The sequence below is a fragment of the Gossypium raimondii genome, chromosome 13 (assembly GCF_025698545.1).
Source record: "Gossypium raimondii isolate GPD5lz chromosome 13, ASM2569854v1, whole genome shotgun sequence".
NCBI classification, from domain to species: Eukaryota; Viridiplantae; Streptophyta; class Magnoliopsida; order Malvales; family Malvaceae; genus Gossypium; species Gossypium raimondii.
Genome location: NC_068577.1, coordinates 45,834,484 through 45,847,973, shown reverse-complemented (window position 1 = coordinate 45,847,973; position 13,490 = coordinate 45,834,484). Strand labels below are relative to the sequence as shown.

The 13,490-nt window shown below is 37.2% G+C and overlaps 1 protein-coding gene across 1 annotated transcript; it reads left to right on the top strand.

Moving 5' to 3' along the window:
* The first annotated feature begins 1,247 nt into the window (after nucleotides 1-1,247).
* LOC105783343 (universal stress protein PHOS32) lies at nucleotides 1,248-4,321 on the top strand. The gene is made up of 3 exons (XM_012608749.2): nucleotides 1,248-2,117; nucleotides 3,902-3,948; nucleotides 4,050-4,321. The coding sequence occupies exons 1-2, from the start codon at nucleotides 1,454-1,456 to the stop codon at nucleotides 3,907-3,909; spliced, it is 672 nt and encodes a 223-aa protein (XP_012464203.1). The 5' UTR covers nucleotides 1,248-1,453; the 3' UTR covers nucleotides 3,910-3,948; nucleotides 4,050-4,321.
* The last annotated feature ends 9,169 nt before the right edge of the window (nucleotides 4,322-13,490 follow it).

Genomic DNA, 13,490 nt, shown 5'->3' with positions numbered 1-13,490 from the left:
CATGACCTAATTTTTCGCATAGAAAGCAGAATAAAGCAAGCCCCTCATATTGAAATTAGGCATATCCATATCATCCTTGTCCCAAAGCCAATTTTTACTTTCTTTTCAAAGCTAGTCTTACGTCAATTTTCACCCTAAATCATATGTACCTTTATTCCCCTCTTAAGATCAACGTAACTTCATATTGTATGAATTGCCCTATAAAATCCCCTAATTTCCTTACTAATCCCTTTGATATTACCCCAAACAGCAAATTATGGACTTGAATCCAAAAATAAGTATAATTTAAAAGAATTTGTTTTGGATCTTCCTCGTTAACCAATTGATGAAAAACTGTAAGATGCCTATTGAATGACCATAGTATGCCATCCATCATCCTCTTTATATCTACCTCTTAGAAAAATCGAACTAGATATCGTTTTCCCCTAACTCTAAGATTATTACTCCCCCGAATAGATGCCATAGATCAACCAAAGTTCTTTTGAGAGAAGGAAAGTGAACTACACAATCAATTAGTGCTTTTCCTACTAAACAAAATCGATGTTCATCATCTTCTATACTCGGATCTTTTTGACATAGAACCAGTTCTTCCTCCTCATCCTCCAGGTTTAGATTTGCGATGTCTGCCTCCATTGATGATCAAATCCTTATTAGAACTCACGCTTCGTCCAAAACAGACAAACCTTAGATTATGCCGCCTTGAAACTTAGCAAACGAAATAAAAAAAAAGGCTTGCTAAAAAATTTTAGTAGACGAAAGAACTTATTTCCATTGTTTTTTTTTTTTGTAATTGTGAATATCTTTCGTACTTATCATGGACTATTATTATAATTGTTGCATGTTACTTTATCTAATTATTTCCTTTATCAAATTAACATTATAGTTACTTTCTTATATAGTTTTAAATTTATATATAATTTAAAAACTAAAAAATATCATTATCAACTATAATTAAAAATATTTATTTAAAAATTAATTAAGAGTTAAATGTCTTAAAAATTAGTATTAATAATTTTCTAAACATTTTTTTAAGTTTTAAAAATGATAGTAACGGTAAAAATGTGATAAAGCGAAAATTAAAAAATAGAAAACAAAAAGGTGGATAAAAGAGCGTGAAGGGCAGGATTTGAAGGTGCGCGGGCAGAGAAACAACAAAGAGAGGTTGGGCTATTCAAGAACTTATAGTCCACTGAAACACCTCCAAAAAAAAACCCAAACCCAAAGCTGCAATACAAAAAAGAAGAAAAAAAATGGTTCCAAATTCCTTTCCCACGAGAAATCTTTTCCTTTCCACATTTGTTTTTGTCGACTTTGTCTGCTCTCCACATCCCAGTCTTCAAACTCAAGTTCTTCTCCCCTTTCTCCCCTTCTTTCCCTCTCCTAAACTAACGTCTCAAACCACACTCCCTTTACCTCAAAAGCTCTCTCCTTTTCTTGTTTTTGCGGAAAGAAAATGAATCCGGCTGATAACACTGACCACCCTCAGCTTCCAACTATCAAGATCCACCACCCATCATCCCCTCACCACCCTACCTCTGCTGCTACCCCCACCCCAACATCCGGTGCCCGACGTAAGATCGGGGTAGCCGTCGACCTCTCTGATGAGTCTGCTTTTGCCGTGCGTTGGGCTGTCCAGAACTACCTCAGACCCGGTGACACCGTCATCCTTCTCCACGTGTCCCCCACTTCAGTACTCTTTGGAGCTGACTGGGGTCCACTCACTCAAACCCCGCAAAACCCGGAAACCCCACAGTCCCAGAAGCAACTGGAAGACGATTTCGATGCCTTCACGGCTTCAAAGGCGGCGGATTTGGCCAAACCCTTGAAGGAAGCTGGGATTCACTTCAAGATTCATATAGTCAAAGATCATGATATGAGGGAAAGATTGTGTCTTGAGGTGGAGAGGTTGGGGTTGAGTGCTGTTATAATGGGGAGTAGAGGGTTTGGAGCTGAGAAAAGAGGGAGTGATGGGAGGTTGGGAAGTGTTAGTGATTATTGCGTGCATCATTGTGTTTGTCCTGTCATTGTTGTTAGGTACCCTGAAGATAAAGACGGCGGGGATGCCGCCCCTGTCGTCACTGTTAAGGAGACCGTGGTGGTGGAAAAAGATGGCAAAGGTTATTTCTTTTTTGTTGTTTCAATTTGATTCCGGATATCTGTACTTGTTTGCAATGATTAATTTGTGTGAATTAAGCAGTTCATTTAGCTAAGTTGCATCATATGATCCATATAGCTGATCCTGCATACTGGTTTAATTTGTTTTTGGTTTTTAATGACTGAAATTTGGTTAGTTGGCAGTGTTTAGATGTTTAATGAGGATGGTCTTAGTGTTTACTTTCTTGGTTAATGTGTTTAAAATGTTTTAGATGATGATTAGGTGCACAGCAGCATAATGTGATTTATATGGCTGATGACATTTAGCTGGAAAGGGCTTAAATTGTTGGTGTTATGGTGGATACAATATTTAAGTTAGCATAGGTTGGTTTTTCTTGGTATTAATTAGGTTTTCTTGTTAAATTTTAGCATATTATCATCCCAGTAGATGGCCACATATTGGGAAAAGTCGTATTTTTTAAAATCAAATTGGCAAGTTTATTGTTACTTAATTTGGAAGGTTTCTGTAGTTTTTCATCACATTAGTGGATAAAATGCGGCATGGTAATATAACAGGATATTTATTTTACACTTCCCAGGTAGTGTGGGAAATGCTTAGTTTCGTGTTATTTGTGTAGCTTTTATATTGTTTAGTCTAATTCTTACTATTAGACAGGCGGATAAGATTAGTTTTGCCTTCTTGAATTATGTTGCTGGTTACAAATTAATTGAGAAGGAGATGCAAGATGGGTGATTGACAACAGAGCTAATGAGTTAATAAAGAAGGCATGTGGTGTGTGGCGTTCTTGGTGTATAAACAGGTTGTGCATGTTATCGCTAACTTCATATAATAACAAGTGAGTCGTCCATGATTGTTCATATCAAGTAAGCAAATGTGCATAAAGAATTGATAGGAATAGTTTTCCTTGCTTTGAGTTTCGTTATGGATGTTATGTTGTTAAATTTGGAGCTGACTGAAATATGAACCAGTGACTGGAAATGATGATTTGATTAAGGAGGACGATATCTAGTAGTGTGGTGTGCTTGACGTTGGTACTATGACTTGGTGTATAAGAAAGACATGCAGATAGTGATTACAATTATTTGTTAACCTGTTAAGTCTGTGGACATCCAAGCATGAATATATGATATATGGTTAGGAGCTACTGCAAAACTGGCAAGTTTGGTCCGCTCGTGAAGTTTTCAGTTCATGATGTTTTGAGCAGTTTTTTTGTCTACTTAGGGGTTAAGATGAATCAAGTTGATGCTTGAAGGAGTTGGTATTTCTAGTTTTGGAAATTAAGATGATTGATTGGAGCGTAAAAGGACTATCAGAAGCTTTTGTTATGGGAGGCACAAATAGTCACATGATTAATAGTTACTTTAGCTGGGAGAATATGGGAAGTTAAATTGCTTCAGTGTGGTTTCCTCTCTCGATTTCATATATTTTACTTCACTACACACCATTAAGTTTTTTATCTGCTACGGTGGGTAAGGTAGAAAATATTTGGATTCCAATTTGGGAAGTTAATTTGGGAGGGAAAAGATAACTACAGATGCTACATGATATGCCTTGATCACGCACAATTTCCTCATCTTTTTTTGTTTATTTAGGCCATTGATTGTGAAACACGGTTGAACTACATATGAGCTTGCTTGTTATGAAATCCATCACATGTTCTAGTAGCAATGCTTCCTGAGTTTTTTCATGTACTTCAGTTTAATATGAATTTTGTTTTAGTTGCTGAATTATTGAACTTACCACATCTTGTAAATTAACAACTGTTTAATGCTTCTTTCATTGCAGATGCATAGCAAATTCCTGGTAATTTCAGATTATACTATCAGTACCAGGTTATTGATGTTGAAATATCTTAAATAATAAGTCACATTTGTTATTATTTTTTTCAGTATTGTAATCTAATCAATTTCGTCATGCTTTTCTTGTGTTGTAGATAGCATAGAGAAGGCTCTCATTCGTGAGGGATTCACCGGCACGAAGATACGTCATTGAAATGCTTGGTTAAAAGATGTTGGGTTTTTTCCCCTGCTTTCATCTCTTCTTTGTATTAAGTCTATGTATTGATGATGTTTATTGTATGGTTGGTGAGGTTCTTGATTTCGATTTTAATGGTGCTCGAGGCTTTACTGCAATGTGAGATACTGTAAGATGACATTGGTGTCGATATTTGGTTTCGGTTTTATGAGGTATTCATGTTTTCTTTGATACCATAGTGCAGGGCATAAAATATTAACATTTTCCATGAACTTCTCTTTTGAGTGTTCATATACAACATTTGTCTATATGATACACATTCGGACATGGATACGAGTGTAACACGCCAAATATTTACCCCGTATTCAAAATCCATGCCCGGCACTTGCATTTAAGTCTGGGTCTGTGAAAGCTGACCTAATTGACTTGCATTGTCAAAAGAGATACAAGCATAAAGGGAAACAGGCCATTTGAAGGTCTGGAGATGTGAGTGGCGTTGACCTTACAGTCTCTCGAAAACCAAGATTTGGCCGAAACAAGGCTTGGGTGAAAGAAGTAGGCTTGTAGAGAAAAGAGAGTTTTTCTAGAAACTTGTGTTTGGTTGTATGAAAAAGTGGAGGATGGAAAGAAAGAGTGGAAAAGTAAGAGTGGAAAAGTAAAAAAAAATAAGAAAAACAAATTTTGAATGTGCTTGGTTGAGAGGAAAGTAAATAGAAGAAATCATTGTTTTCTATTTTAATGCAAAAAAATTGGGTAAATTACATATAAAAGCCTATTTTTTAAAAAATTTATAGAAATGGGCCCGGTAAATAATTATTTATCGGAATGGTCCTATTTTCTCGAAAGTGCGTCCACGTCAGCGCGTTGTCAAGTGATGAAGCAGGAAAACGCATCCTTGAGGAAGCGTTTTGTTTACGTGGACAAAAATCACTCCTTTAAGGGCGCACTTTATGTCCAAGTAGGCAAAACGCGTAGGGTTTTGGTTTATGGGTTTAAGGTTTTTGTGTTTTTAGATTTAGGGTTTTAGAGAAAAAATTAAATAAATAAGGGATTAGGGTTTAAGGTTTGTCAATTAAATTAATTATAAAATTTTCAAAATTGGATTAGGTTTTATGTTTATTGTTTTTAAGAAAAATCAATTAAATTAAGGTTTAAGGTTAGTTGAGTAATTTAATTAAATTTTTAAAAAAAATTAGATTAGGGTTTAGAGTTAAGGGTTTTTATGAAAAAATCAAATAAATTAAGGTTCAGGGTTACTTGAGTAAATTAATTATAAATTTAAAAAAAAATTAGATTAGGGTTTAGTGTTTAGGGTTTTTAAGTAAAAACTTAAATAAATTAGGGTTTAGGGTTACTTAATTAAATTATTTGTTAATTTAAAGAAGCTCCCACGTGGATGCGCTTTTGCTACAGTAGCTCCCAAAAAATAATTTCGAGTAGACGTTTCTAAGCAAATAGTGTCAAAAAAGCTTTAAGCAGGATGCTTTGTCAGCAATAGTACTGAAAGAAGCTTCCATGTGGACACGCTTTTGCTACAGTAGCTCTTGAAAAAATAATTTCGAGTTGACGTTTTTGAGCAAATAGTGTCAAAAACGCTTTAAGTAGGATGCTTTGTCAGCAGAAGTACTAAAAGAAGCTCACGCGCTTTTGGTACAGTAGCTCCTGAAAAAATAATTTCGAGTTGACGTTTCTTAGCAAATAGTGTCAAAAACGCTTTAGAGAGGCTAAGAATGATAGTGTCAGCAGATAGTCTCAGCAGAAGTACTAAAAGAAGCTCTCACGTAGACACGCTTTTGCTACAGTAGCGCATGTTTGGCCTGAGGCTATAAATGAGGCAAAATTTTTACTCAGATTGCATAAGTTACAGCAAATAAAAATTAGAGAGGCTAAGAATGATAGAAATTGAATATAAGTGAACGTATGAGTGTTGTTATTTACTATGATGGTGAAGTTTGCCACACCGAGAACAGTTTTATTTTTTTATTTGAGAATACAGTGCGACTGGTTTTTAACCAGAACATAGATTTGACAGAACTTCGTAAAAGAATTAGGCGTAAAATATTCAGAATGACGCCAATGAAAGTTCTGTCTATTACGTATCGATTTTGTTCTTCTGTTGATCCGGTGACATATGACTCGTTTGACATAAAATGTGCTCGTAGCTTGGAGGCAATGGTGCTGACTCATCTCGCTAGTGGAGCACCCTATATTGAGTTATATGTACAATTTACATCGCCAAATGATGCACTTGCGACTGGTGTTCGAGAGGTATATGCGACCCTTGTTCGACACTCGGTTGGTGGGTTACAAAACACGGAACCGCCCATGTTTGGTAGCAATATGGAATACACATCCCTTGCACGACACTCTGTCGGTGGATGGGATATGTACCTCGGTGGGTCGATGTTTGATGCTGGAAATACGTACTGGAGAATGACATCAACTTCTAGTGGTTGGCAATCTACATCCAATTGGGGACATTGTGAAATGCCCAGAAGAAGTGATGATGTACTCTCTACGACGTCCACTGGTGAGGGGACCTCATACGTTGTAGATGATGGTGGGTTAGAAGATGACTCCGATGTGGATCCACCTCGAGAGCCTAGGCCCAATGGTGCAGAAGTTACATTATTTTCTGAATCGGAGCCTATTCCAACCGAACCTGAAGATGTTGAAGGGGGTTCAGATAAAGAAGAAGATCCACGATTCAGGGCATGCTCACTTCCAGCCCACATGCATAATGTCGATCTGTCTGCAGATGATGCGTTGGAGTTTCCAGATCTACCACACCGATTGCGTGATCGTACAAGTTCGGTACTAGATTTGGGTGAATTTGAAGTTGGTAATCAATTTTTCAACAAGGATAGTTTTACTGGTGCTTTGAAAAAACATAGCATCAATAACGGTGTTAACTACCACGTCGTTAAGTCCAAAGTTGATAAGTTTGAGACGAAGTGTGCAGTGTAAGACGGGTACATGTTCATGGAAAATTTACGCCTCGTTGAGGAAAAGGACAGGGATGTGGGAGATAAAAAAGTACAAATGTCATATACATGTGTTGCAGGTACAATATTTAGGGTTTCTGAATAATACTATTATTATGTAATGTTGTATTATTTAATGTACTCCGTTTATAGGTATTTCACAAGATCATCCCAAGATGGATTCAGCTATGTTAGCTAGCTTGATACTACCCACGATGAAGGCAGATCCCAAGACTTCAGTGCCGATCTTAACTGCCAATATTCGTACCCAAATGGGGTACACGCCCTCTTACCGTAAGGCTTGGATAGCTAAGCAGAAGGCGTTGGAGAATATGCATAGTGGGTGGGACGCTTCATATAATGAAATATGGCAGTGGTGTCAAGTGCTAGAGAGATACGTCCCAGGTTGCATAACAGACCTTGAAACCGATTGCTAGTGGATGCCAAGTGTTCAAACGCCTGTTTTGGGCCTTTAAGCAATGCCGAGACGCATTTCCATACTGCAACCATTGGTACAAATTGACGGTACCTTTATGTTTAGATCCAATGAGCTATGTCGACGAAGTGTACAAATTAGAAAACATGTACAACGTCTGGAGACACGTATTCCCACCGGTCCGAGATGACATAAGTGGCCGTCTATATCGCTTGCTCTCTTTAAGCTGTTACCGGATAGAGAATTACGTCACAAACCAAATGGTCGACCTTACTCGACTAGAATACGTAACAATATGGATATCCGAGAATAGCCAGCCAATAGAAGTTGTGCAGATGGTGTAGGAACCCAGGCTATACAAGCCGATAATGCCCAAATCGCAATAGTTGAACGTTATTGTAAAAATTTTTGTATTATTTATATTTTTTAAATCAAAAATTGGTACTTATAGTGTCGTTGATATTCGATTCGATAAGACAGCGGTAACCACTGCATACCATATACAGACCAGAGTTATCTATACAGCACACCATTTTATCTTCAATTGTGTAAATTGAAAGAGGAATACAACAGATTACATGAGCTTCCATCCGGGTAACAAGACTCTTAATAAGTTCCACTTCCAAGTCTTTGCTGATTGATCAACAAGGTCTGATATTTTTTCAATACCATTTTTTGTGGTAGTAGCTTGAATTCCCCCTCCCCCTATTTCACGTGAAAGGTTCAAGGCCTGGAGACAAGCTATGGCTTCTGCGGTAAAGGGATCGGAGACGAATTTGTTGAGTACTGTTCCACTGCCCATAACCGAGCCTCTATTATTCCTAATGACAAAACGGAATAGGAGTGGTTGAGGGTTGCTTTAAACGCAGCATTGAAGTTCACCTTAACAAAAGGTTCTTGAGGGGGATTCCATATTGGAGTCATTGTTTTCACCTGGGCAGGTATTTTATTTCTCAACTCCCTCATCTCCCTTGTAATGCTGAAGATAATAGAGCATATATCTTGGACTGGTTGTCTTTTTCCTTCCATTATGCGCTTGTTTCAAGCTTGCCAGAGTGCCCAAGCCATGGTTGCAGCAATCTCACCAAAATCATGCCCTTGTTTTGAAAAACAACATTAAGCCAGGTGCGAAAATCCATATTTTCATTTAAAGTTGACCAGTCAACACAGATTGATCACCAAACATTTTTTACAGGGCCACACATCAGAAGGGTATGCATAAAATTCTCATGAGCCTTTCCACAGCTAGGACAAATAGGCGAGGAATTTATTCTTCTGTTGTAGAGATTAGTTGCAGTAGGAATGTACTCATGTGTAAATCACCAAATGGCGATTCTGATTTTTGGGGGGGAGATTTAACTCCCAAATCTGCTATAAAATCTTGTATGATTGGTACTTATAGTGTCATTGATATTCGATTCGATAAGACAGCGGTAACCACTGCATACCGTATACAGACCAGAGTTATCTATACACCACACCATTTTATCTTCAATTGTGTAAATTGAAAGAGGAATACAATAGATTGCATGAGCTTCCATCCGGGTAAAAAGACTCTTAATAAGTTCAACTTTCCAAGTCTTTGCTGATTGATCAATAGGGTCTGATATTTTTTCAATACCATTTTTTGCGGTTGTAGCTTGAATTCCCCCTCCTCCCTATTTCACGTGAAAGGTTCAAGGCCTGGAGAAAAGCTATGGCTTCTGCGGTAAAGGGATCGGAGAAGAATTTGTTGAGTACTGTTCCGCTGCCCATAACCGAGCCTTTATTATTCCTAATGACAAAACGGAATAGGAGTGGTTGAGGGTTGCTTTAAACGCATTATCAAAGTTCACCTTAACAAAAGGTTCTGGAGGGGGCTTCCATATTGGAGTCATTATTTTCACCTGGGCAGGTATTTTATTTCTCAACTCCCTCATCTCCCTTGTAATGCTGAAGATAATAGAGCATATATCTTGGACTGGTTGGCTTTTTCCTTCCATTATACGCTTGTTTCAAGCTTGCCAGAGTGCCCAAGCCATGGTTGTAGCAATCTCACCAAAATCATGCCCTTGTTTTGAAAAACAACATTAAGCCAGGTACGAAAATCCATATTTTCATTTAAAGTTGACCAGTCAACACCGATTGATCGCCAAACATTTTTTACAGGGCCACACATCAGAAGGGTATGCATAAAATTCTCATGAGCCTTTCCACAGCTAGGACAAATAGGAGATGAATTTATTCTTCTGTTGTAGAGATTTGTTGCAGTAGGAATGTATTCATGTCTAAATCACCAAATGGCGATTCTAATTTTTGGGGGGAGATGTAGCTCCCAAATCTGCTGTAAAATCTTGTATGATTGGTACTTATAGTGTCGTTGATATTCGATTCGATAAGACAGCGGTAACCACTGCATACCGTATACAGACCAGAGTTATCTATACACCACACCATTTTATCTTCAATTGTGTAAATTGAAAGAGAAATACAACAGATTGCATGAGCTTCCATCCGGGTAAAAAGACTGTTAATAAGTTCCACTTTCCAAGTCTTTGCTGATTGATCAATAAGGTCTTATACTTTTTCAATACCAGTGTTTGCGGTAGTAGCTTGAATTCCCCCTCCCCCCATTTCACGTGAAAGGTTCAAGGCCTGGAGACAAGCTATGGCTTCTACTGTAAAGGGATCGGATACGAATTTGTGGAGTACTGTTCCGCTGCCCATAACCGAGCCTCTGCTATTCCAAATGACAAAACTGGAATAGCAGTGGTAGAGGGTTGCGTTAAACGCAGCATCGAAGTTCACCTTGACAAAAGGTTCTTGAGGGGGCTTCCATATTGGAGTAATTGTTTTCACCTGGGCAAGTATTTTATTTCTCAACTTCTTCATCTCCCTTATAATGCTGAAGATAATAGAGCATATATCTTGGACTGGTTGTCTTTTTCCTTCCATTATGAGCTTCTTTCAGGCTTGCCAGAGTGCCCAAGCCATGACTGCAGCAATCTCACCAAAATCATGCCCTTGTTTCGAAAAACAACATTAAGCCAGGTGCGAAAATCCATATTTTCATTTAAAGTTGACCAGTCAACATCAATTGATCGCCAAACATTTTTTGCAAGGCCACACATCAGAAGGGTATGCATAAAATTCTCAGGAGCTTTTCCACGGCTAGGACAAATGGGAGATGAATTTATTCTTCTATTGTAGAGATTAGCTGCAGTAGGAATGTACTCATGTGTAAATCACCAAATGGCGATTCTAATTTTTGGAGGGAGATTTAGCACCCGAATCTGCTTGTAAAATCTTGTATGATTGGTACTTATAGTGTCGTTGATGTTCAATTCGACAAGACAGTGGTAACCACTGCATACCGTATACATACCAAAGTTATCTGTACACCACACTGTAGAGGCCCAATCTAGCCCGGGCCCGAAACAAAACTAAAAAATAAAAAAATATATCAGTCCATGTACAACGGGCCAAAATAGCCCAATTTTTAAAAACCCTAAACGGCCCATTGGGGCCCAAAAACTAAATAGCACAGGGAACCCTAGGGTTCCCTGCCCTTTGCCTCGCGCCACTGCTACCCATGTGCGGTGTCAGCACGTCCACCGCCCGAGGTTTGGTCCTCTGGTACGGCCTTGCACCAAGATGGAAAATCCTTCCGTTGACCTCACCCCACCTACAAAAAAGCAATAGCAGTGTAAAGAACAATATAGAACAGTAATATGCACTGTAATCCAAAACGGCTATAAAAGCCGAATCAAACAAATGTAAACCGGGGGGATTTTCTTTGTAAAAAATGCATATTAGAGAATTAGATATAAAAAAATAAAAAAGGTTGCTGCTTTTGTTCTTCATTTTTCTTCTTTGTTTATTTATTTATTTTTTAAAATCGTTTTTTTAGAAAACTGTTAATAAATAAAAAGGGTATAAGAGAGGGTTACTTGAATTTGTTTGCGCCTTGCTGGTGGCCGGAGGGGAGGAAACCGAAGAGTTTTTCGGTCTTCCTTTGATTCTTGACAGTTTTTAGCCAGTTTTAGGGTAGATCGGAGTTACCCGAGGTTAAAACGGTTAAAAAGAGGGTCGATTTAGAGTTTTCGACCGCCGCTTGCGGGGGCCGACGATGGCGACGGTGCCGAAACCCCCTGGCCGAAGAGGGGAGATTGAGAGAGGCCCTCTGTTTTTTTGTTTTGAAAAGGGGAGAAGAATGTCTTTTTTAGAAAAACTTATTTATATGGAGCTATTAAACGGCGTCGTTTAGGGCTGGTTCTGATAGCCCTAAAACGACGTCGTTTCCCCTTAAGGATCCGCGCGTCGACCCGACCCGCAGGGCAGATCCGCGCGTTTTGACTATAGTGGTCTATTTGCGCGATTGGTCCCCCCAATTTTGTGTAGCGTTCAATGTGATTCTTTTCTTCTTTTGATTTTGGCCACAAACTTTTACCTCTGGTTCAATTCAGTCCATAGACCATGCGCAGATGTCGTCCCTTGGAACGGCTCCGTTCGAGTAACGTGGGAATATTTCCCTTCAGCCCCTGCATTTTTACGCGCGGCACAATGGGACCCTAACCTTTTGTTTTCTTTAAATTTTGGATCCTTAATTTTATTTCTTTCTCGATTTAGCCTTTTTTTTGCCATTTTATTATTTTATTAACTAATTCATTTTTTTTATTTATTCATTTCTCACTATTATTATTGATAATATTATTCGCTTGTATATTTACCTATTATATATATACATTATTTTATTCTATGCGTATTATTGTTTTTAGTTTCTTTTAAAATTTTAATATGTTATTACCTTTCTATAATATACTATTTTTGGTATTATTTAAATTTATTTTGTTCTTTATTTTTATGTAAATTTGGTATGTTTATATGCTTGCTTGATTTGTTTTATTTTTTAGCCTATAATATATACTTTTATTCACCTTCGATATATCACTATATTTTTATATGAAGATATTTTATATAGCATACTACTATTTTATACATATATATTATACTATTGATTTGAATCATATTTTTTACCTATTATATATATATATATATATATATATATATATATCCACCTACAAGTACACATTTGTATAACTTGTATATATATACACACTTATATATCTTTTTATATTTTTATATTTTCATCCGTTTTCTTTATTCATTTATTTATTTACATTTTCGTGATTATTTTGAGAGAATGTTTTTATTTTATTTGCTTGTTATTTTATATGTAATCAATTTGTCCTTTTATTTATTTGGCTCGTATTACATTTACACCATTGTATCCAATATTATCTTATTACGTATATTAACACCCAGTTTCATTTCTACCAGTTCATGCTAGATCTTTTTTTTTATACATGAATTACGATTTTAAAATAAACAAAACTTTGTATTTTGATATTCGAAAAGATCGTGCCCTAACTTACGGGGTTTCGATTTTCTCGACAAATCCAAATATGAATCTTTTTAAACAAGTTTTTACGATTTCGGAAATTAACAAAAGATCACGTTCTAACTTACGGAACATGGTCCTTTCTAAAATCGAGATAATCAAATATTTGGCGTTTGGAAATTCGAGAAAACGTGCCCTAACGTGTTGGGTTTCGATTACTCGTTTGGCCAAATAGTCGAATATCCTTTCGAAATTTTAAAACGAGGCAATATGTTGCGTTTGGAAATTCGAGAGAACGTGCCCTAACGTGCTGGGTTTCGATTTCTCGTTCGACCAAATAGCCAAATATCCTCTTAAATCTAAATCCATCTTATTCGAGTTTTTTTAAGGATCGTATTTTTAAACTCTTCAAAGTTTTCAATCTTCGATATTAAGTCATTAACTAATCAACTAGGTACCAATTTTTGGGCGTTACGAGGGTGCTAATCCTTCCTCGTACGTAATCGACTCCCGAACCCGTTTTTCTGAATTTCGTGGACCAATATCGTTGTTTTAATAAAATCAAATCATTTATTAAAAACAACCACTTTTTAAGGTGAT

Excerpts from the sequence above, each read along its gene's own strand:
- LOC105783343 (XM_012608749.2), top strand. The coding sequence starts at position 1,454 with ATGAATCCGGCTGATAACACTGACCACCCTCAGCTTCCAACTATCAAG.